Source organism: Strigops habroptila, chromosome 4 (genome assembly GCF_004027225.2).
Source record: "Strigops habroptila isolate Jane chromosome 4, bStrHab1.2.pri, whole genome shotgun sequence".
NCBI lineage: Eukaryota > Metazoa > Chordata > Aves > Psittaciformes > Psittacidae > Strigops > Strigops habroptila.
This window is the reverse complement of record NC_046358.1, coordinates 79,578,076-79,602,144: the sequence shown is the minus strand read 5'-3', so window position 1 is coordinate 79,602,144 and position 24,069 is coordinate 79,578,076. Positions and strand designations below refer to the sequence as shown.

Here is a 24,069-nt window from a genome sequence, read left to right as displayed (position 1 = left end):
GACTGGGAACAATTCAGGTCATTCCTACTCTGGCCTCTACCCAGTGGAGAATTTGAGGTGGAAGCAGGATATGTTACACATTTATTTGCTTGGGGTTTTTTTTCAAACTCCTTTGTAATAAAAACTGAAGTACATGACTCTGAGAAAATTAGGTTTTGGTCCTTCAGTCAAAACCAAGAAATAAATGCATCTGACCAACAGAAGTGATGGATCACATTGCAGTAGAAAAAAAGTTCAAATAACTAATGGGCTAAGTAATAAGGTTTGGGGTAAACTGAGAGTAACAGAAGAAATTGCTTTAGAAATTGCTCTACATAAAACATTTGTTGAATACATTGCTTTTGTGAACATAAAAGCCTGTCTCTGTGGATAATTTGTCAAGGGGAAAAGGCATTCAATTCAAAACAATAAAGTCTTCTTTGTAGGCTGTGTCTCCACATTTATTCTTATTCAAAGGTCTAGAAGACAGTTCTATTAGAAATATCTGAGCAATTAAGCAATCTACAGATCGTTCCCTTAAGTACGTGTTCAGCGGGATAGAAAGAATACAGTGTTATTTTGAAGACTACCTGGTGAGATGAAAAATGTTCTCCACAGCTTCTTGTCACGAGTAACATCTCGTATTTCTCTCGTCATGTTAACCAGTCTACCTGCAACTGGTGGCACGCGACGGAAATCCAGGATCCTGGAAGAGAAAGAAAAGAGATAGTTTATGTGAAGGATTAAACTATAATGACAGTGATAGTTTTTAGGAAGGCTCATTACACTCTGAAGGCACATTTATCTGTGGTCTTCAAGGAGTAAAAAGCCCATCAGCTTTAAACTAGGTAATCCTTTGTATAATATATTACGAAATATGTCCTGAATATGATTAGCTCTGACTTGCCTACATAGTATGGAGAAGATGCAAAACACAGAAGAGTACGAGGACACATTGTTCCATGAAAAAGATTAAGATACATAAAATTCCAGAAATAAGAGACAGTAGAAACTTATTTTTGACTTTTTGCTACTTTAGGATTGTTATAACATGCACTTTGCTCACCAATTTTTAAGTGACTTGAGGAATGGGATTTCAGCCTCTTTCTTCCATAAACACCATCTAATAGTACTTTTTTTTCCCTGACAGTCTTAGTATTTGTTTGATTTATTTGCTTCTGCTCCTCTCTGTTTTAATACCCTTATACCAACCTAAACAATCTCCCTGAGACTAAAGATTTTCCCGCTGGCAAAGGCTGGGTGAAGAGCCTTTCTCTACCCCAAACTTCCCTGCCTTAGTAGAAGCTTAAAAACTCCCTACAAAGCATTGGTATTAGCTACAGTAAAAGAGAAAAGTCCCCATGAAAAGCTTCGCCATAGGTGGTATTTTTATGTCCACTGTCTGCTGGTAAGATTTTCTACATTGGGTAGCAACTGCTTTTTCTGCTTAGTGTGGGGATATTTAACATTCCTTCCTGTAGGAACTCCGTTAATGGTTTTTTTCCTACAGCACCATCTGCTTAAAATGGCAATATAAAATATTAAGCAGAAGGGATCAACACCAAGGTAGACAACAATAAAATATGGAAGACCCTCGAAGAATCAGACCAGGATGGCTCTTAATGGCGAATCTACCCTGAGCCACCTCCTAATAGGTTTCCTTACCCTAACCATCAACCCAGAAGGCAGCAATACAACCCCCCAGATAATTTGTGGCCCCAAAGCTTCAAGCTTTTGAAAGCATATTTCTTGGCACTTCAGGGTGTGAAAGATGCTTCAGTTCTAACTCAGCTTGTGAAATGCCATGGTTTCTAGCCATACTGTTAATGCTTCATCACTAATTATTAATTTCCATTCCTAATCCAGGCAGGCTGAGGGGGCTGCAGTCTCTTGCCAGTCTTGGGGTATCCACTATACCCTGCACTACCTCTGCCCAAGGGGACATTTTCAGCTAACGGGAGCATGGGATGACTACCATTGGCCTTTCTTTCCCACTATCTTGTGGCCTGCTCCTGATATGGGACAGCCGTAGCTTTTTGCTGTGAAACCAGACCTGCCTCCCTACGTCAATTATTCCTCTCAGAATACTCACACCATTCCCCATGTCTTGCTTGGATTTACATGCCCTGGAGCTAATTGGGGTGAGCCAGGCTCCCGTCACACTTATGTGACATATTCCCCGGGAGATGGGCCCTCTCCATATGCACTTCAAGATCACAGGGGAAATTAATTTCTTAGCTTCCCTTCAATGTAATTTCTCTTTCTTTTTCAGAACTACTTATTGCCAGGTTTCTCATTCCCAAAGCAAGTCACACTTCCTAATTATTAATCTACCCTTTCACCAACTGCCATTTCACTTATTCATGGCATTTGCCCACCTTTGTTTCATTTCCCCCTCTTTTAAAAGTAACTCAGTTACAGGGCTGGCCAAGTGCAGAAACTTATCACAATATTTTCACTTTTTCTTTTAATGCAAACCCATTTTACTTGCCTGTCCAAATGAAATGCTGCTATTTCTGCATTATGTCTTTCATAGTCTGAGAAATAAAAAAAGTCTGGTGGGGTTTCTTGTTCTCTGGTTTGTCTGCAAAGAAAAACAAGGAAAGTGTTTTAATGAAGGGTTAGCATTTCTAAGGAGCAGTACTCAGTCATCAGCATGTTATTCAGGAGTTCAGTATTGTTTGCTTAGTGGAAGGCCTTTAAATACTTCATATGTGCATTATTTGCCATGTAGCCTTCATTTTATCCTCTTTTTTAAACTACTGTAACAAAAAATAGGAATTCAAGACTTGTGCACACAGGCCGCTGTCACAAAGCTATTCCACTCAAGACTCTTTGCTGTATTTAACAAGATCTGCTTTATCACTCTCAAACATTTCATTAGTGATAGCGGTGAAGACAATGTCATTTCATTAAATTATCATTAACTGTAATTACGAAATTTTCCAAAAGTAATAACATTTTTCTTTCATCTTTGGCAGCTATGCAGCTCTTATCTAAAATATGACTCTCCCTTTGTATTAGGAGAGCCAAAAGTGACATGTTTTTCTCATTTCAGAAGAAATGGGATCATTGCAGTTTGACGGCCACGACACATGTCATGTTTTGAAGAACATTAACAAGACCATGCTCCAGAGAGGACGCAGAATTTGTTGTTTCTTCAGTTTGAGAACCAATACAATATGTCATTCTGATGGAAATAGGAAGGCTAAGGCTACAATACTGAACTCCATGGAAAATAGAAAGCTCTGCATAACAGAGGAGCAAATCTGTCTCACTTCAGGTAATTTCCAGTTCTGATGGCTTTTGAATGGAGCACAACTCAGGAAGTTGACCAGTACAACGTCTGCGCCCCACCTCAACCTGCATCATGCGCTATTTTGAAATCTTAAATGGGAGATAAGCACTGCAAAGCTGTTCTGCAGAGCATCTGCAAGGGAGGACAGTTCCCAGAAGAGGAAAACGAAGCTCCTTCTCACTCCCCACTGTCACAGGTGGCCAGCCAACAGCTTGTGCGTCACCCATGCTATACACTTGAAATACAGAAATTAAAAGAGCTTCTGCAGCGGAACCTTGTCACATGGAAGGCTTTAGGCTTGTTCAGAACTTGCTGGTTCAGAGCCCAAACCTTCAGAGAGTTTGCTCTTAGTCCTAATTATGGGGCTTGTTGGGAACCCGAAGCTGTGTCCACTCACCACCACGACTACCAGGACTGGTATCTGCCCAGGAGCCCCTCTGTATCCACATTGCTGGAGGAACTGGTAAATCTTGTGTGTTTTGGCTATATGAAGACTTTGCTATGCAATCATCAGGGTTTGAAAGGCTGCCATCCTTTCTCAGACATTCGTCTTTACATTAGTATCTTGGCAAGGTATTCTATCTCACCCTAAATGATGAATAAGTGCTATCATAGAAACAACATCAAGGTACTTGACTTGCATCCAACGTAATTCAAGGTCAGCGGGGCCTCCAATACCCCAGTGATGCTCTAGCCAAAACAGCACTGACCACTGCCATAGTAGTGGTCACAGAGGGGGTCAACACTTGGCAGAAGTCCCACTAGGACTCTGCTGTGGCTGCAAAGAGTTCACAAGGAGACAAGCCAAAAGTGAGCCTGGCATAAAATAAAAAATATTTTGCTTTGTCTTCATAATAAATGCAAAAATGGAACGAGCACACCCATAAAGAGGAATAGGGGAAAGGCAGAAACCGACGGCACATTACACAACACACCATGCAACCAAGACAAGAGTTAGGAGAGCTGTAACGTTGTTATGAATATCCCCTTCAAAAATGAAGAAACAAGCCCTGAACATAAATTCAAAGGAAAATCTTAACATATTTCTGTTGGGCAGAAAATTACACATTTGTATGTAACTTTCCCTCCCCTCCAGATTTTAAAATATTCAATTACTTGAACAAATCAAAGAGAGAAAGATTCATACCAAGCTTTTGCAAACTTTATGCACATCAGCACAGCTAGTAAGTTGCAGAAAATACTAATGATTAGTTAATCGATGCCATCTGCTTTTTATCTCCCAAAGACTTTAAACAAATGACGCTGTTCCTTTACAAGAAAATCTTGCTCCAGAAAATCAGACTTAAATAAGGGCTAGATCTCAGTCTTGCAAGCACGGCTATAGCCCCAGCCCAGCTCCTTTGAGCTGCAAACTTGACATACTGGGCAGCCAGTACATCACCTCCGGGATAGTCCAGTCTCTCTAATTTCACTTTTCTATTTCGTCCCTGCCACCCGCAGCAATGGCCAAAGATTTTATTCATTTGGGAGCAAGTATAGCTGTCCTGCAGGCTTACACTTGTTTGTACATATTTCTCTGCTGTCATAATGTATTATTAAGTCGTAGCACACTCTCCTAGAAAATCATGAACTTGATTGTCCTAAAACCATGAGAAATGAACACCAGATCCACAGTGCAATCCAGACAATGGAAACTGCAGTATATTTGGAACCTGACTATACACCATGAAACAGACTCCCAAGTTTCTCTGGTGCTTCAGGTGTTTGCCTCTACTTACCCAGTCCCCATGGTCAATACTCACAGCAAACCAGCATGGTACCCACTTTTCCATGTCTTGGAAATACTGGGTTATTCTGAATGTAGTCGGGAAGGAAGATTTATCAAACTCCCAAACTGCTTTACATTCTTTATGTTCCTTTGCAAAGCTCTGCAGAACGAAGATGTAGCAGACCCAAACACGAAATCTCCTGAAATAATCTTGAAAACCCCTTTCTGCTGACTTATTCCACATACATGGAACAGGAACCTTGTTGCCTGGATCTGACTTTAGCTGGTAAGAGTTTTATCCAAACATACATTTATTGTTAATTGTTGTCTGCAACAGCACCTAAAGAGATTCATTGGTAATTCCTCAGCTACAGTAAGCTGTGATACTACCAGCAAACACTAACACGTGTGATGATTACAGCCTAAGGTACACATTGAATTTAAAAAGGCAGATGAGCCTAACACAGCTTTGACTCAATGGAATCCAAATGGACTGTTATGAGAATGCCTTTAACAGTGTTAAAAGGGCACCTACATCATCATCTGTATTTTTTACTTTATCCAAATATGTTTATCCATGATGTTATTTCGTCCATGTTAAAAAAGTCGCTATTTTTTACTGTGTGCAATCTAATCAATGCATTGTGTGGTTTGGTGCTAATTCTTCTAATGATCTATTCTGATGCATATGTATAGACAGGTGGAAGACCAAATTCTGCTCTCAGCAACGCGGATGTACAGTCAGCATGTCCTACCAGTTACTCCAGCCTTAGATCATGGTAACTGGTCCTTAGTCTCTAAGTGACAGGCTGGGAATGGGGCATGCACTCTGAGTCCCTTCCAGGTCAAGTAAAGCATCTTATAAAACAATACCGGATCTGATGTTTTAAATCAGCATTGCATTTTAAATGGGAAAAAACCCCCTTCACCTTCAGGATATTTTGGTCGTACTACCTGATGGCTATTGAAGGTTATTTTCTAATAAAATGCCATGCATAATGAGGTATTTGAGCAAACAGACCAATATGCTAAACCCTCTGCAGAAGTGTACGCTTCTGAGGGACAATAAATGAAAGCAATGGTCAAAAGCTCCTCAGTGCCAGCAGTAACATCTCACAACATGCAGGACACAGGTTCTGCACAGGTTGCAGACGGTGGGAGAGGCTGGCAGTGGCTCTTATTTTGCAAACAGTCGGAATCTGCTGATCCTTTCTTTGGAGAAGGATTTGGCAGATATTTATAATGGCAGGCTGGGAAGCTCTGGAGGAGAGACAGATGGAGGTCTGTTGATACTGCACACAGTTAAAAATTACACAGTGGCACCAGACCAATTACAGCATGAGGAAAAGACAAATCAGCATGGTAACACTAGTAGAGAAGAAATAAGAACTATGGGGAATCAAACCCCTTAAAAATTTCCCCACCATGGCACAACTTAGAGAAAACACAGGAAGTAAAGAATGACTTTAAACAGGACATAGACACGTTTGCATTGACACAAGACGAGATGCAACTGTGATCTTATGTTGTGGCTACAAAAGCGACTCATGCTTACAAGTAGAAGAAATAAAGCTACTCTGATAAATAAACAGTCATGAATAAATCTGGTGAGTCAGCTCCATTCTAGCTATGGCTGGGACATGTTTTGGTGTTCAGTAGTATTTGGATAAACCAATGTGGTGATTTGTGTGCAGAAATAATTGCAAAGCCTCAAGCTTTTCTTAAATGTTTCTGCAAACATTTCTTTTTTTGCCAATTACTTCATCACCCAAAGGCAACATTAATAATTTATTGGGATTTAGTTTGCTTTGGGGTTTTTTTCCGCCATTTATGAACCTTATCACCAGGATGAAACTGCACGCTCTGTAGGCTCTCTGGCACTTCAGGAAACACCATTATAGAAACTAAACCTTTAACATAAATCTATATTTAGTTTCCAGGATCACTTGCATACACCTGCCTAAATTACCAGGATGAACACCCACTAGGGCCACGTATTACTCGAAAGAATCCTGCCTCACTGCCAGACTTCCTCTGCTCCAGAGGGGTCCTATTATCTGTACAGCATCCAAATCGCTAGAAAATAGGGCAAACAGCCCAATCTGAGTTAAGTGTTATCCTGACAGACACATGCTGTCTTCCTATGCTGCAATCCAGAGACATTTCAGAGACACCTTTTGTGTCAAACACGGGTACCTTAACTAATGAACGGAGGTGCTGCTGATTTGAAAACAGCTCCTTTTAAATAGGTTGCGCTCCTGTTCTGACACATTATCAGGGGAATCAGCCACAGGGATTAGGGATGATTATGGATCACAACAACAAGCTTTTTCTGCAGCAGGGAGTGGGTTCACTTGGGTTAGACAATTTTGCAGGCAGATACCCTGACCCTCTCTGGCCAGGGCAATTTGGCAGCAGAAAAATCACTAAGAGACGTAACAATAAGGAATGGTAATTGCATCGACAGGGACAGGACCAACATTGGTAAGAGTGTAATGTGGCTACCAGAACAGATAACTGTTCTGGAGATTACCTGAGTCTACCCACAGCTATAGGCTGTTATTCTTCTCCTTTGAAAGCAGCTTTCCTCTCTCCCCATGGAGTATTTAAGGCGTTTAAATACCTGTTCTGGAGTTGAATTGCAGGCTCAACAGTTAATATTAGTGTTACCTAAATGCTAAAGCATAGTTAATACAATACTAAAAGGCTGTCACTCAGCAGCGGGCTGCTGTTTCAATTACTCTGTGGGGACTTGGGGACTTCTCACATTTGGAAGCACCCTGATAGAGCTTTGTAGGCAGCCCCTTGCTCTGGCAAACAACTGAAGCACAGATGCTCCATCAAGTTCGGAGAGCCTTTCTTTGAACAGGCATGAAATCTCCCCAACCCTTGCCTATGAACTTTTTCTTTGTACTACTGGAAAACTCAGACTGAAAGTCCAGTGTCTGCTTGCAAGATTTTCTGCTCCCCCCCAACACTTATGTCAAGTTGGATTGTGCAGCAGAGGGATCTAGAATGCCCTGAGATAATCTAAAGCTTATTATTCTAAGTGAAGGAGGCAGCCCGTGGAAAATAAAACAATGTCTCTGAGGCAGCTGCAGTCTTTAGGAGGGTGCTCAAATTCTGCATGCAGAGCTGTACCATCCAGGAGGGCTTTCTATGAGTTTCCCACCAGCTAGAACAGGTGGAAAAAAATGTCACTTAATTTTATAGTATGTTTTAGTGGCTTAGTAAGTCCTTAGGAAGATAAATGATATTGCTAATGCAGCTACAACTACAGTAGCAAGGATATCTGGTGCCTATTTCTGACTCCATAAGGAGTCTTGGCAGCTGATGGTTTTGGCTTTATCAAAGCATTCTGCTACAAAGAGCACTCCCAGGAACGATACGAGCTGTTTACAAGAGCAGAAGACAGGCCAGCAGATGAGTGGCCAATCCATGAATGCAAAGACATGCAATTTAAGTGGTACAGAAAGGATGTTTGGCCTGTTTTATCGCTATCATTGAAATGACAATATGTGCCTCTGCTGGATTCCAGCTTCTCCCACTTAAGTAGCAGTTCTGCAGCTAGAAAAAATGAGAGAATATTTACAGTGGCAGAAAGATAGAAATTCGCATGGGGATGTGATAGCAATAGGAATAATTAGCAAACTGCCAAAAGGATAAATACCAAGATCATGCTGTTGCACGCCAGCCCCGGAGTGCTCTTCTCCCGAGCAGATGAAGAGAGCTTGACAACAGCACATGCTCAAGGACCAGTTAGCTTAATATAAATCATAAAACTTCTGATGAAGAGAATGACAATAAGCTTCCAAAAGAGCATTTTTATATGGAAGTATCTTGTTACCTGGCACAGGAGGATAGTGAGGGGAAAAGGGAGAGAAAACCCACAGGGAAGCAGTTTATTAAGGTGGTTTTCTTTCCATTTAGGAGTCAAAGAAAAAAAGGCGCAGGAGGTCATCTAACCCATTCCCTGGCCCCAGGGCAGGATCAGCTAGACCTAAACCATTCTTGACAGATGTTGTTATAACGTGATCTTCAAAATGTTCTTCACAATCCCATGGCTACAGCCTTCTCCTCCTTGTCCCCATGTGCTGGCCTTACTCTTCTGCTAATTTCCAGTCTCAATTTTCCTCCTCACTCCACGATCAAAGCAAAACCATGACCGTAAGACCTGCTGCAGTTGATTTGAGTGCCTTTCAGAGGAAGGAATGCATGCAATAGACATGCCAGAACAACTGATTCCCATTCCTGACAATGAGCATCTCCAAGCCAAGACCTGGGAATTAAGCCTTAATACCTTTAGACTGCAGATTCTTCAGCTCAGAGGCCCCTTCTTTAGTATGGACAATTCATTTATTTTTAATTCATTAAAAACCCAACCAACCCAAAGCTTTGAAAGCCTCCTTTAGGCTTTCCCCTTAAAACCAGCACTGTTTTGAGAAGACAACGAAGCAACCTCTGATTTCTGCACATAGATTAGGGTATTTGCAAAAAGGTTGTGCAAAACCAGTCCCTTGCTTAGAGGAGCAACAGGGAAAGGTTCCTGCCATCTCACACACAGATCTATATGCGTGTGTATGTGTGTGTGTATGTGTATGTGTATATATATATTTAAAACCAGATTTTCACCTGAGCAAAACATGAGTTACCACTCCTGACTACACAAGCAGATATGACACGAAGGGATGAATAATCAGGGTAACTAATATGCTCCAAGAATATGAAATTTTCATTTTATTCTGCACTAAAATATAAAAATAATAATAAAACCAGACATTTTCCTCCTCTTTGGGGTTTTTCTGTTCCTTCTAGTGATCTGGATTTGGTATTAATATTGCAAAATGTACCCTTTCTATACCATTGCCTTCACTGACATTGTGCTGACAGTAAAGTCAAGGCATAATCTCGCCAATCATCATTTCATTGTCTACCAGCACAGAAGAATAGCTTTTTTTTCCATTCACTCTTTTGTGCTTTCAGATACATAAGACATGAAGAGAATCTTTGATCAGCACAAACCACATAAAGAGTTTGATCAACTGGGAAAATTTCCTTCAGCAATTCAGAATATTACTTCCAGCTCTGCCCAGTAAGTAGCTGCCTGTCACCATAGGAAAAACAAATAGGAAAAAAATATCAGTGTAAGCACATTTATCAGGATGTCTTCCTCACCCGTGCTTTTCAGCGTGACAGCCAGCAGTCCCCTTCCTGCTCCCAGGGAACATGGCTAAAGAGAGGGGGCCCCCGTGCTGGGGATTGCACTCTCAGCCTGGTCAGATCTCAGATTCACAGTTGTTTATGGGTATTATTATTATTATTATTTAGAAACTGGCTGAAAAGAAAGCAAAATTAAATGCTCTTACAAAGCAGGTAAGCCAAACAAAACCAGATAGATAGATAAGCTCCAGTGCTACCAGACTCTAGACTGATGTATGCAGGTGCACTTAATGTATAATCCAACCCTTACTTAAAACAATATCTCATACCGCCTGCTGTGGAACTGGACATGATGTGAACAGACAAATAGGATCATTCTTTATAACATTTGCCTGTATTTCTCCCACACCTCACCGACATCTCAAATTTAAGAGGCAGGCACAGTGTTAGAAAGCATGCAAGTTTAAAATATTTCAGTTAAGATGAGTTTTTCCAACACTATGGGCTAAGGGCTGATCTTGGTTATTACCAAAATGCTGGGGTAAGTGCAATAAAGATGCTTTTCACAGCCACTTCTGTAAGCCATGTACAGGGCTACTTCTGTTGTAAGTAATGACACGCACAACTGCTTTTTGGCCAGTAGTGGGGACTGAAGTGTGTATTTCCAAAATTAGAAGCTCAGGTCTTCATACCTTAATTTAAAGAAGCCTACGCTCTGCACAGGGAGCTTGGTGGGAGGTATATAATCCATACTGTGTATGCGGATTACATAAGAGGCAGCACACTCATGGAGAAATTGCAGGTGTGCAAAGGTGTGGGTCTTGCTACAAATTCATTGTCTCCCTTTTTTGGGATGCTGGTGGGAAGAGGGGATGTGGGACAAAGAATAGATGAACACTGATGCCATGGCTGGCTAAGTGGCAGTGCCTGTTGGCTAGAAATGTTTTTCTATCATCCAGAAAAAGCAGGGCTTGTACCGAAAAACAAATGAGTCATGGTATGAAGAGAAAGGCAAGGTCTGGGAAGCTCCAGAAAGGATGTTTGGCCTGTTTTATCGCTATCATTGAAATGACAATATGTGCCTCTGCTGGATATTCTGCTGTCACTAATTTAGTTTGCAGATAAAAGAATTCTTAACCCAGAAATAAGGTTTGGTTCATCTCTGAGATAGAAACCTGACTTGACATGCAGGAATTGAAAAATTAAGAGGTACTTGACATCACAACAAGAGTTCCCAGTGCCAGTGTTAACATGGTTAATGCTGTTGACACAGCAAAGAGAAAAAAGCCTCACAGCAATTAAATAAGCAGGAGACTTAATTAATGAGGTGCTACAATGATATTTTGTACCTTTCTTTAAGTTATATTAATTAAGAAACTGTATCACTATCAGTATTTTCTGCCCCTGTATGGCTAGGATTCCTTTGCGCTCTTAAAAAGTGGCATGAGCATTTTCAGCATGCCAAGCCCATGATACCTGTCATCTTTCCCCTCGATTTATCCCTTTGAGGCTCTATTGTATATTGTCTGCTAGCCATAAATTGCAAACATGAAAGATAATACAGCTACAAAGCCTATTTTTGAAAAGCAGGCAGTGCAAACAGAGTTCCCAGGTACCTTCAGCCCTTCCTCAGGAAGAAGACTGCAGAGTATTTTCTACAGAGGTTTTTCAATATATAATATTTGTAGAGCTCTGAGAGTGCAAGAGGAAAAATATGTGTAAAATTAGAAGGCTGAAGCATTTCTTCAGCCCTGAGAATGTTATTTAATATGTCTGGGGTCATTAAGGGTAGGGATTTAACGGAACAATAACATTAAACGTATTAGAAGCATAGCAGAGCTCAAATTTCTTTCAGCTTGATGGATTTTTTCTTTTCCCTGAACATGATATCTGTGCCATTGAAATTCCAGAGTTCACAATAGGTTCCAGTTCAAAATAGGTTGGAAAAAGTAATTACTGTGAATCTGATACATAACTTCTTCCTTTTTATTCATGTTTCCTTGCCATCATTACAAGAACCATGAACGCAAGTAAGCTTGTCCTCAAAATCTCCCAAAAAGCGGGAAAATATTAGCTCCGTTTTTCAGTAAAAGCTGCAAAACATGGAGCTATTAAGGATTCAGCTCTGCCGTAAGCGAAGTGCTCTAGCCTCATTAAGCACATGCTTAACTTTGGGCACACATATAGCCAGTGAACTATGTGTGTCCTTGACAGTCCAGCATAGACTTAATACTTCCTTGGAGCTCTTTTGTGCTCAGCACTTTGCAAGAACAAGTCAGTGATAAGTGCCAGATCCCTGCAGCAGCTCTAGCTCCTCACCCCATCCACTTCCAGTCTCACAGTTGTTTTTTTCTTCTTCACCCATGACAATAACTACTTCAGGGAAAAAAAGCGTCACTCTGCCAACAGTAACAGTCGGTTTGGCCAGGGGCTTCACTAGATCCCAGATGTCATGTTTCAGGTGGACTCCGAGGTCTGCAGGCCCCAGGTTTGCTCAAGACTCTGTACCCACAAAAAGCACTGCACCTCCTCTAAACAAGAAAATGCTTTTCTTACTCTTACTGTCAGATTAGCCAGAAATAAGACTCAAATCCTGGTTTTCAATGTGTCTTCTGCCTCACACAGGGAAATAAAAGTAGGTCTAGAAAAGCTCAGACAAGTTTTATGAGCTCTTGTGTTCCGGAAACACCATGTGAGCTGTGCCAGGTACAGGAATGGGCTGAAGGGTCACAGGCAGTACATCTGAGCAATACAGACCCTATGTTTTCCTCTCCAGCCCAAGTGGAAGAAGTTGCTTGGACTGAAGATTAACACCACTACAAGCACCACAGTGCTTGCACTCTGTATTCAGCCCATTTGGTACAGGTTCCCTCTTTGTAGTTTTCTCCCCTCTCTCTCAGATGAAATGTTTGCAGTTCTTAAGATCATATAATAAGGACAAAACCTAATATAATCACACCTCTCTATTAGCCATATAATGAGGCTGTCATTTTATTGTAGGTTGGAAGAATAAATAAAAAGACGCTGAGGTTCCAGTGAAAAATCCTTTAAAATTTCAGTTTTCTGTCATGGGTGACCTATACGTCTGCATTTGTACAAGGGAGCTCCACTTTCCCAAGGCCTCCAAAGGAGTAACCATGCTAACTTATGGAATGCTCCTTCCTCCCTTCCCACCTACCCATGCAGAAGTCAAACACTTTGGGTTTTTTATTTGCAATTTGCCATTCAAGAGCTACTGGATACTGAATTGCACTGGAGTTAACTGAGTTAAATGCCCAAGATTTTGCAGATAAATAATTACTGTCAAAATCATTAATAGGACAGAGCCTACATGGTGTGTATGTGTAGACCAATACATAAAAAAAGACATGAAATTATCGTTTATACAGTGAGCTGCTTTTATCAGCTACGGATCTCAAAGTCTGGATGCTGTTCTCACATCCAGTACAAAATGAGAAACAGGGGATCAGAACAACCAAGCTTCTTGTGCAATTTCCTCCTGCAAAACCCAGATCTTCCAAGTGCCAGCAGGCAGCTCAGCCCAAGCCACTATACATCGATCCTCCACCATGGGTGCCACACACACGAGGATGTGCTGGTGCCCAGTCTTTCTGCTGGCCAGACGGGAAGAACTGCAAGTTTTGCTTTTCAAGCTTGTTTTAATCCCAAATTCTGAGAATCTTCCATAATTATGCCACTGAGGACAGCAGGCATGTGGTTACTGCTAGATAATCGCTCCCCAGGGCTGAGTGTTTCTAATTCCTCGGAGGTGTGATTTCCCAACAAAGCACACCCACCCCTGAACTCGCCTTACTGCTGCTATTAACATTCCTTAACGTGTGGCAAAGGGTGATGTGCCTCTCTGAGCTGGAAAGGAGGTATAATTGCCTGTTTCAGACTACTTTGTGGTTATAAAAGAAATGGGAATTGCTTTGATATGGTGTGGTATTTCATTGCTCTAATAAAGCAAACTATGTAACCTCTTATTTATTTTATTTTTACTTGTGTCTCATTACTGCTTCTGTCAGCAAACACAATCTCTGTGAAGGGTGTCTAACTTACTCTTTGCCCTAAGTTGGTTCTGCAGTTCGTAGGTAAACCTCCATTTTTTCATGTGTTTTCTTCCCAACCACAATTTTGCCTAAACAGGGAATACAGAACAACATCTGTTGCTCACCATTCCCCCACTGGCACTGGCCCCATCCCGCTGCCAACACCAGTGGCTGGCAACACATCTCTGAAGCCCATTTCCCTTGACCAAGGCGTCCCATGTGGTTACTTCCATCTGCATCGTTGGGAATGTGCTGACACCACCACTTCACCATTTTGAGCATTTCTCAGATAGTTACTTTCTGACCAGCGGCTGCCAAGGTGATTTACAAGTTCAAATACTCCAGAGTGCTCCTAAACCTCTCCAGTACTTGATAATAGTGTTTCTCAGCCTCAGAGGATGCCATAACTTTTCAAGAAGAAAGAATCCATGGACCATCTTAGCATCAACCCAAATGTTCCACTCCCTGGCTAAATTTGAATTAACCAACTGTAGCTTTCTCAACCTTGGTTGTTCATTTATTGCATAAGAATGTACTGGGTTGGGAGCCCTTTTTTGTAGCCTTTTCACAGATTAACCATGCTGCTTTACAAAACTATAAAAAACTTTGCTTTCCCTCTAAACTTCTCCTCTTCCAGGTGGAAACCCCCTCTGCTAATCCACGCTTTATATTAAGGGAACCACATGAGTTACAATTTACATCAGAAATTACACATCAGGGTCCTTTTAGCTTGCAAACGTCTGGATAAAGGGTGGGTTAATGCTCCACAGCCCACAGGGAGCCACTGTGTTACTCCAGGGGAAAAATCAAGCTGCATTAGCATCTCTTCCCTCTTCTGCTTCTCCACAGAGAAGGAGGTTTTTAACCTCCCGGCCTCCACATGGGCCCCACTGCTGGAAGCTGCAAGTGCAGTCCCCGCTCTCCACAGAGAATTATCCCTCTCCTCCTTTAATCCTAGTTACAGACACAGCATTTTAGGAAAAAAATAATACAGTAGGCGGTTTTAAGGAGCAACACTTAAAAAGACAGTAGATACAGGACTTTGAAAGGGCTCAATATTGGCCTAACCGTCTCCTCTTAAGTTAACAAAAGGACCTGTTGAAATCTCTGAAAAATATCCCATATATAAAAATAAACAGCAGAAGGATGTTAGGGGAACTGCTCCATGGAACTACAACGGAAGAAAGACTCTTGCTGGCTTGGCTGTTCAGGGAGATTGCTGTTTTATATAAACATCTCCCATCAAGTGCAATGCGTTCGGTGAACTCCCGTGCTTAAGGTGCAGAGAAATGTTCATGCTTGGTGGATCGTAAAAATGCATCCACTCAAACCTGGAGTGAGGATAAAGAAGGGTACATGTGTGTGTGTGCAGGCAGACAGAGGGAAACACTTTTTGCTGGCCAGACCCAGCTGAGCTATTGTTCAATGTGAATCTGGTGTGCTCCCATTCACAAGAGTTAGAAACTAGTTTAAACTTAAAAGCCTACCTATGCTGAAGTCACTTGGTAAGATAAGGGGAGATTACAATAAAGTATGAGAGGGTTGATAATAAAAGCAGAGCTTAAAAGAAACAGCACAAGGAAAAAGAGACAAGACTAGAGGACACGAGAAGGGAAGAAAAATCTGCAAAAGATGTGCAGTAAAACCTTTAGTGAAATGACACTGTTGCCAAAACTTTTTTATGGAGCTGATTTATGACATGCAGCTGCTTTTATTTAACAGTGCATGTCTGGTTACCTTCCTTGAATTTTTAGCTGCGTTTAAATGTCTATGAAGTATGAAGCTTATCTACTGTACAATGCGATAAATATGTGTGTGCATGGCCCACGGGAGTTTTGTGGGAGACTGGTTTCAAAGAAAGGACTGTGTTTTTCCTAAAGCCAAGGACAATTGTATTATATATATATCCTACCTTTTAATATGAACTGTGAGGATAAGTATATGGAGGAGCAAAATGGTCGCATGATTTAATCACTGGACTTCATCGTCTCATTGCTTCAGCACTTACTGTTTTTCCCTGAGTCTAATCCAACTTTCCTTCTACTCTGTGCAAGGTTTCCCACTGATTTCAAGGTGAACTGGATAAGGGAGGACAAAGCCAGTTCATAAACTGGGACCCAGCCTGCCTGTACTCAAATTTAAAGGCCAGCCAAGCCACGGGAAAAGCCTCCGACTGACTTCACTGCAGGGTGGAGCAAATGCAGATTAAAGTGAATAACTAAACATGCCGTCTGTGACAACAAACACCTTGTTCTTGTCCATGCCTGGATGTGGAGGACAGACGATACAACCTCTGTTTAGTGTTTAGTTTAAGCACACTCATGACATCTTCCACAGCTCTTGCTAATATCAAGGTGGATATTGCAGGATTAAGCAAGTGCAAGAGTAGAAGAGTCTTAATATTGGAATTTCAACATTTCAACTCTGCCCAAAGCACGCTGTGTCTGACACTTTCAGGGCTGAGACCTTGGATAAAAAGAATACACAAGCCACCTTCTCGTGTTTTATCAGGTCCCTTGAGTTCCCTCCTTAGCAGTCTCCACCAGGCTGCTATTACTAAATGCCTGAGTAAATTCCAATAAAGTTGAGAGAAGATCTTCATTTTATTGCAAATATTGGTAAGAATGAAACCTGCATTATTTTTTTTTTCCTGGGCACTGTTTTCCATGCCGCTCACAAGCAATGACTGTTTTGACAGAAATGCTCCACAGCAATATGAATGTCAAGAAAGTATTATGGGATTAGTTACATACAGTCTACGTTCTGACTGAATCAGCTTATTGGTTGAAACAGGTAGAAGAGGAAAACAAAAGAAACAAAATAAATTGCTCACCTACAAGAATACCTACAAAATGACCGAAAAGTGCAAAGCAGGATTAAATTTGCCATTCCATTTTCTACACATGTCTAGATCTTTAAAAATATTAGCTTCATTCTTTGATTTTCCAGCACTGCATACACTGGTGCCACACTATCACATCAATCACATTCTTTAAATTAGGGATTTCACCTACATAACTACTACACAGTCTGAAAGTGAGATATGGACTGCCCCTGGAATCTTGGGCATTGCTACCTCCTGCTCTCACCACCCAGCTCTGGGCTACCTCTGCCAACAGGGAGCAGAGGACAGAGCAGTGCAAACATTGGAAACAAAACACCACCTTCTGTACAGTCCTATAAAAATTAAACACTCAATTGTTCTTAATCTTTTACACCCAGAGGAGAAAATAAGGGGAAAAGAGGACAAACCACACCTTGCAGGTACTAGTCTCCCAGCTCAGTGCTATTGGAAGGCACTGGAGAAACCTGTATAGACTAGACCAGACTAAAGCAGTCTCAGACAGGGTTGGAGAAAACGCTTTCCAAAAGCTCTGCACTAGTACAAGTTGTTTCATTGCTTGCTGGAGCGATGGAGTGAGTCAGTCCCTAAGAAAGTGCAACGTTCACCCCCACTAAAAACCCAGTTCATCCCCAGTAAAGACTCTTTATTGGACACCGCCTGTGAGGTCAAGTCTTTTAGGACATACTTCTAGATACACCTTTTCCTCCCCCAACATACAGTAAGTCTTTAAACTACAACTTAAATCCGATTGCCTTTGTAGCAGTCCAGTAAGCACTGTAGACAAACAGCAGATCTATTTTTGATATGACCTTAATAGTTAAATCCTGCCATTAGGTACACGCGCACAGCTCCCAGGGACATAGCAAGACTTCCCTTGCATCTTGCAGTGCTGGTTTTGCTAATGATTAATATTCAGCTCTGTAAGTTTAATGAAGACATTGTTTCCACTTATCTACAGGTCAGATGGCAATTGCAAAACAACTTACTTGTTAGACGGCTATGGATCCCCTGCTGATACATCTGATTATTTATGCACAATGTGCATTTCTAAATAGATGACCATATTAAATTACATGCTTCTGCCTTATTATTTTGTGAGTTTTAATGGTTTTCTATTCCTTTTTTACTAGAAAAAAAGGAATAGTCATTTATGCTAATGATGTGCTGTAGCTATGTTTTATATCTTCAACTTTAAAGTTATTTGAACGCCTTTCTAAAGGCATATCAAAGAGCAACTGCCTGAAATTGTTGATTTTTATCATGAAAATAAAGATGAGAGAGCAGACTGAGGCTTTTTTTCAGAGACAGTGAGACTTTTTGGCTTTTTGAACTGTTCTGGGAGATCCAGCAAAAACTTTTCACACATGAATCTCATGCTCAGCTGAATCCACTTCTGTACAAAGTCCCTTTGTACGAGTTACACCTAACTCCAACTCTGAAAACTAATCTTTTCCAAAACCACCGGGCAAACACATGCACTCCACGTGGGTACCACCTTTGAGGGATGGGAGAACCTAACCTGGGTTGCCAGAGAGCAGACATGGTCCACTTCCAAACCAGAGCGGGTGGCTCCAAGTTGGCAAAACCGATTTGAGTGCTTTGCGCGCAGGAAGAAGGAAAGGCACAAAGACACATAAAGCTGCTTTGTGGGTGTTTAAAGTCTGTCTCTGAGATGCAACTCATTGGTCTGCAATTAGACAGGCAGTCCCATGCCATTAGGGATTCAGCTTCTCCTTTGAGAAAGAGGAGAGCATGGGGCCATTAAGGTTTGAAATGAGACGCAGCAAGAAAGGTCTGTGAATTGCAGGAGAATTTTCTTGGTTCTTTATAAGTGCAACTACAACTGTAATGTTATTTAACCAAAAATAACCAAGTCAGTTCTAGCTCAAAATGTGATCAGCCCATAAATAGTTAGATAAACTCCTTCCAGGCACATCATGTACTTGATTTCCATTTGCAACACGTACTAAAGCTCTGCTTATGCATAAGTAATGCCTATGAAATGGTAGATGGTAAATTTTCCTTCTTAAACATACAGAACACTCTTACCTTACTGAGCAAAGGGGCATGACTTTGCTTTTTATACACTTGATGATCTTTGCTATCTGAACACTGCCGGAACGACCACTATTTTTGTGAAGATTTTTTTAACAACTGAATTGAAGATTTCAAATGTGATTACAAAAGTAACATGTGCTTACATACAAAAGCAAGCCTGTGAGGAATTTATGGGGACCTTTTATTTCCACAACTGCCCAAATGAAGTTTCATTTTCAATACACTTATCGACTGTGCGTGTTTGGGGTGGCAGGAGAGGCTCCAGAGCTCATCATTTCACTTCACCTGATTTTGCACCACCAAGTCCTAACCCTAGGTTACAAATTCAGAGCCCATTTTGATGGATCATAGTTAGACTGCCACAGTGTTAAGTTAAACAACAGTCTCGTTCTACACTGTAATTACTGCAAACAATTTAATGGTCTGAGGTGTGCTTTGCAGGGTTAGGTTTTAGCTGATGTTTCTTTTGTCACTGTTCATCTCATGAATAGTCTCTTTACCTGCTGTGTCTGTGTGTGCCTGAAAGAACTATGGCATTTTTAATGTCATAATTTCCTGGGATGAACTGAAAAGCAGCACAGCATGGACTGCATTATTTATATGCTGAGTCCTACAAATGGCAAGGAAAATACTGTAGATTTCATGGAAATTATACTGAAGCCTTGTGCATAGTAGACTGGATGTCACTGAAAGAATTTAATTGCTACTTCAAAAGTATCTTCATTTTGCTAGATCTGTAACAAAAAAGAGTGTCTAGACACATTTTAATTCAAAGACAAAAGACTCATCACCCACCCAAAAATATCCCATGTCTATAAATCTAGAAACATGCCCTGCTGTTGCTGCTCATCAGTAGAAAATTCTTAGCGTTTTTACAGCATGAAATAAATTGTAGATTGAGCCAATTGGGAATACTAATGACAGAAGCCATAAAATATTTTGTAACATCAATTATGACTAAAGGAAAAGGACTTGCACCACAGATCAGCAGAATATTTTGCAGCCGTGCTTCATTTAAGACTATGATTCCTGAACATGATTTGAGAGTTGATTTGCCAAGAAGGATGTTCAGGAATAAGTAATTGGCAGCAATGCAATTGTGGTGCTCCTGCAATTCAGCTGTAGCTGCAGAATTAGCTTAGATGGGAGGATGCAGGTCTATTGACCTGACAAATCTCCAGACTCCAGATAAGTTTTCCAAATCATATTGGAATCATTAATAAATAACTTGATCTAAGTTAAAGCCTTAAAATAGCATGTTCAGTTCATTCCAGACCTAAAAAGTGACCTGAGAACTAACAAAATGCTCTTTTTAAAGCTCAGATTTGTTTTTACATGTTTCTTAATTGTTATGCACAAACTACCTCCTTGACCATGCTCAACAGTCAGATTCCAGGGAAATGACTATTTTTGCCTTCTGACATGCGGGATTTATCAGGGGAGGCCACTATTTTCTACTTTACACACTATCATATGAAGTAAAATTAATTTCAAGTCATCATTGTAATTTCACTGTCTTGTTTTTAAAATCCTGCTTGTAAGGGTTCTTCCATCCTGATAGAATTGCCATTTTGAAAGGAGAGATCATAACCAGAGGAATAAACTGAAAGTGGGAATGTGACAAGGAGAAAAGTTACAGGGGAAAAAGCTAAAGCCAGGCTTCCCTTCCCTCTTCTCCATCATATGAAATTACCTCCTTATCCCCAAATAAACAAATCAGTAGATTCTGAAACAACATATTTGAAAGACCCTCTTTTCATCCTGATGCAGAATACATTTCCAATAGCTATACACCACAGGAAAACAATTTTCCATGCAGACAATGCTTGTATTTTTCACACTAGACTTGCTGCAGCTCCACACTGAGGAGGCAATATTTGGTCACAAGGTGGTTAAATTGAACCTCTCCTCAACATGGAGGAGTTATCCATGTTCAGCCTACAATGTTCAAGCCAAATAATGCTTTGCTAATGATGTCTGCAGTTAGATGACAAATCAGGCTATTTAAATTACTTCAGCACATACATCCTTTATAGGCAGGGTATCCAGGTAACCATTGTAGCACGGCTTCAAGGTGGGAGGAAGAATGCAGTAGCTAATTTCTTCAGCTAGGTGGAAAATTAATCCTGAAGAGATGTATCTGGTTTGTTATGGTCAATTTGAAGAAAAAAACCATTTAAAAATAATTATTTTAAAATGTATTTTTAAACGTGTAGTTATGCAAGAAAGGACAAAATAACTGCCCTTCAAAAATACATTAATGGCTAGGTTTATGTCTAAAAACAATTAAAAATATTTTAAAGCCCTCAATAGGAAGGTTTTATGTACTTCAATCCATGTCAATATCAACATGCTTCAAATGACAGGAAAAATACCAGTGCAGAATTTCAGATTCTGCAACCAATCACCTATTTGTGGGTTTAATGCTAATTAAAATACAAAATACTAGTTTGTCTTTTATTTTCTAAAGCCAGCTCAATAATAATTTTGATACCTGGATAAGGAAATGTTATTGCTGACCAGTATTAGATGCTATTATGGCTCCACTTGAGAGATGCCTGCTCATGTCCTTGAGAGCCTTTGCAAAGGTTTAGCTACATTGGTGATGTTGGTTTGGGTAAAGATGGGGGATACAATGCCTTTTTCATGCCCTGGCCTGGGATAAAGCTTGTTCGTGGTTTCAGAAAGGGATTCTCTAGCAAGAAGCCAAGTGGAGAGGCAGGATATGGGTCCCCACCTACACTATGGTCTCCAGTTTGGGGGCCCTGAATATCTCCCCTTCTGTGATTCCTCCCTTGGGCATCCCGAATATTTCACATCAGGGGAAGGGGATTCCTCCAGCTGATTCACAAACAGAAATGCTGAGGTAAGACAAGAGGCCAGATCTAGTTCCCTCTGAAACTCAGGAGAGACCTTCCTCTTCACCTGCAGAGACATGATAGCCCCAAACCCCTGAAGACTGACATGAATCATAGAATCATAGAATCATAGAATAGTTAGGGTTGGAAAGGACCTTAAGATCATCAAGTTCCAACCCCCCTGCCATGGGCAAGGACACCTCGCACTAAACCATGTCGCCCAAGGCTCTGTCCAACCTGGCCTTGAACACTGCCAGGGATGGAGCATTCACAACTTCCTTGGGCAACCCATTGCAGTGCCTCACCACCCTCACAGTAAAGAACTTCTTCCTTATATCTAATCTAAACTTCCCCTGTTTAGGTTTGACCCCTCTTACAGTCCACCAAAACGGTGAAGGAGCAGGAAAAGGCCTTCTGCTCCGCCTGCAAACCTGCCCAGCGTCGGAGATATGCTGCTCTCCTCCACCTGTCACACCAGGACGATGCCTGGCTCTGTCCCCACATCAGTCCAAGGTGCAGCCACATTATTTGACTACACACAGGACAGAGAGGTGAGACAGGGAAGGGATCATTACAACCTGTACCCTCCCTGGGGCAGGCTCAGTGATACGCGCTTCCTTGATACACGCCAGCTGTAAAGGCATTTGCCATTCGCCAAGGCAATGGAAATAGTCACACTCTGGTGGTGTTTCTCCTGTGATGCAGATCATGTTTAAGTATTCACCAGATCCATTAAACAGGAAAATACAAACAACTTCTGATATCCCTTTCCTTGAAAACTATTTTGGAAAATATGACTCATTTACTTCTCTTCTAAACAGAAGTAATATTTTCCAGCACTCCCTGAGGATGTGTTTAACCAGAAGCTAAGCCAGATGTAGAAACGTCTGCAGAGGTTTTAGTTCCTTTCATAAAAAAAAAAAGGGGGGGAAAAAAACCCTGTAAAGCAACAGTCCAGGTATTATTGGGTTTTAAAGCACTGTTGGCCTTTTGATTACCCTTAAAATCAGATCAGATCACAGAGAAAACACAGCATATGACCAGCTAGACAAGGTCACATTGCAAAAGAATGCAGGTGGTCTCATTTTTTAACAGCTAACATAATAGAAACACAAATCTTCCAGCCACCAAAGAGCCTCTCCTGGTTTGGCAATTGCCATGTATAATATCTGATGAACTCCAATGTCTCACCGCTCAAGGATAAAATCCCAGCAGGCAGGGGCTGAAGGAACAGCTACACAGTCAGAGGGAAAAGATCTTGTATTATTACAGCAGCCACTTATTTTATTCGCCAGAATTAAAACCTCTCCACAGATAAAAGTGGGGATTTTTTTTTTCATTCCACAAAGCAATTTTAGATTTCTATAGAATCATTCAAAAAACAATTAAAATCCTGTTCCTGTTGATGGATTTGTATTCCTTGCTCTCAATGATGTCAGGCTTTGAAATTCAGGGTTGTTCAGTGTAATTCTTTGGGGCTTTGGAGTCATTGCTGACTGCTAGAAAATACCTTCTGTAAGTTCACAGATATTAAATGTCTCTGGTAACACCGAATAGTTTCAAAGCCTGTAGCTATTAAAATCTAGAAGATGTTGCAATAAAGAACTGGTGCAATATTAGGCAATTCAATACACTGCAATTTCACTCTTTTAGTGAGGGAATTTTTAGGGGAAGGGAGAGAAGAGAGAATCCAACAATCTAATAACAGTACCGTTAGACAAAGAGGGACCAGGGAGCTTTTCCAAACTGTCCTACTGCATCAAGAGTGACAGACTTACATTGCCAGGAAAAAAAAAAAAAAAACCAAAACAACAAAAAGGCAACAAACTCCTTCACAAACAAGCAAGTAAACAACCCAAAAACTACACAAAAATGATTCATAGCCCTCATCCATTTAAAGGTCCGTGTTATTTAAATCAGAAAGTGAGCCTCCAATGCCAGTGTTTGCTTTGGCTTCATTTTGTATAACAAAGGAAATTGCTGTTAAAAATGTAATTCAGATGTCAGCAATGTGAGGCCGTTTCCAATTGCAGTGATGCGAAACGGCAGGATTAATACTGCTGTGGCTGAAATTGCATGGGACGGATGAA

At 40.9% G+C, this 24,069-nt stretch overlaps 1 protein-coding gene across 1 annotated transcript in view; it reads right to left on the bottom strand.

Annotated features, from left to right (window-relative positions):
* Positions 1–24,069, bottom strand: part of FAM20C (FAM20C golgi associated secretory pathway kinase) — a 60,626-nt gene that overhangs the window by 11,949 nt on the left and 24,608 nt on the right. Inside the window, exons 4-5 of the mRNA XM_030484021.1 lie at positions 2,471–2,563; positions 570–685 (exon numbers count right to left, since the gene is read on the bottom strand). Coding sequence (XP_030339881.1) covers positions 570–685; positions 2,471–2,563 — 209 coding nt within the window. The remainder of the gene's footprint in view (positions 1–569; positions 686–2,470; positions 2,564–24,069) is intronic.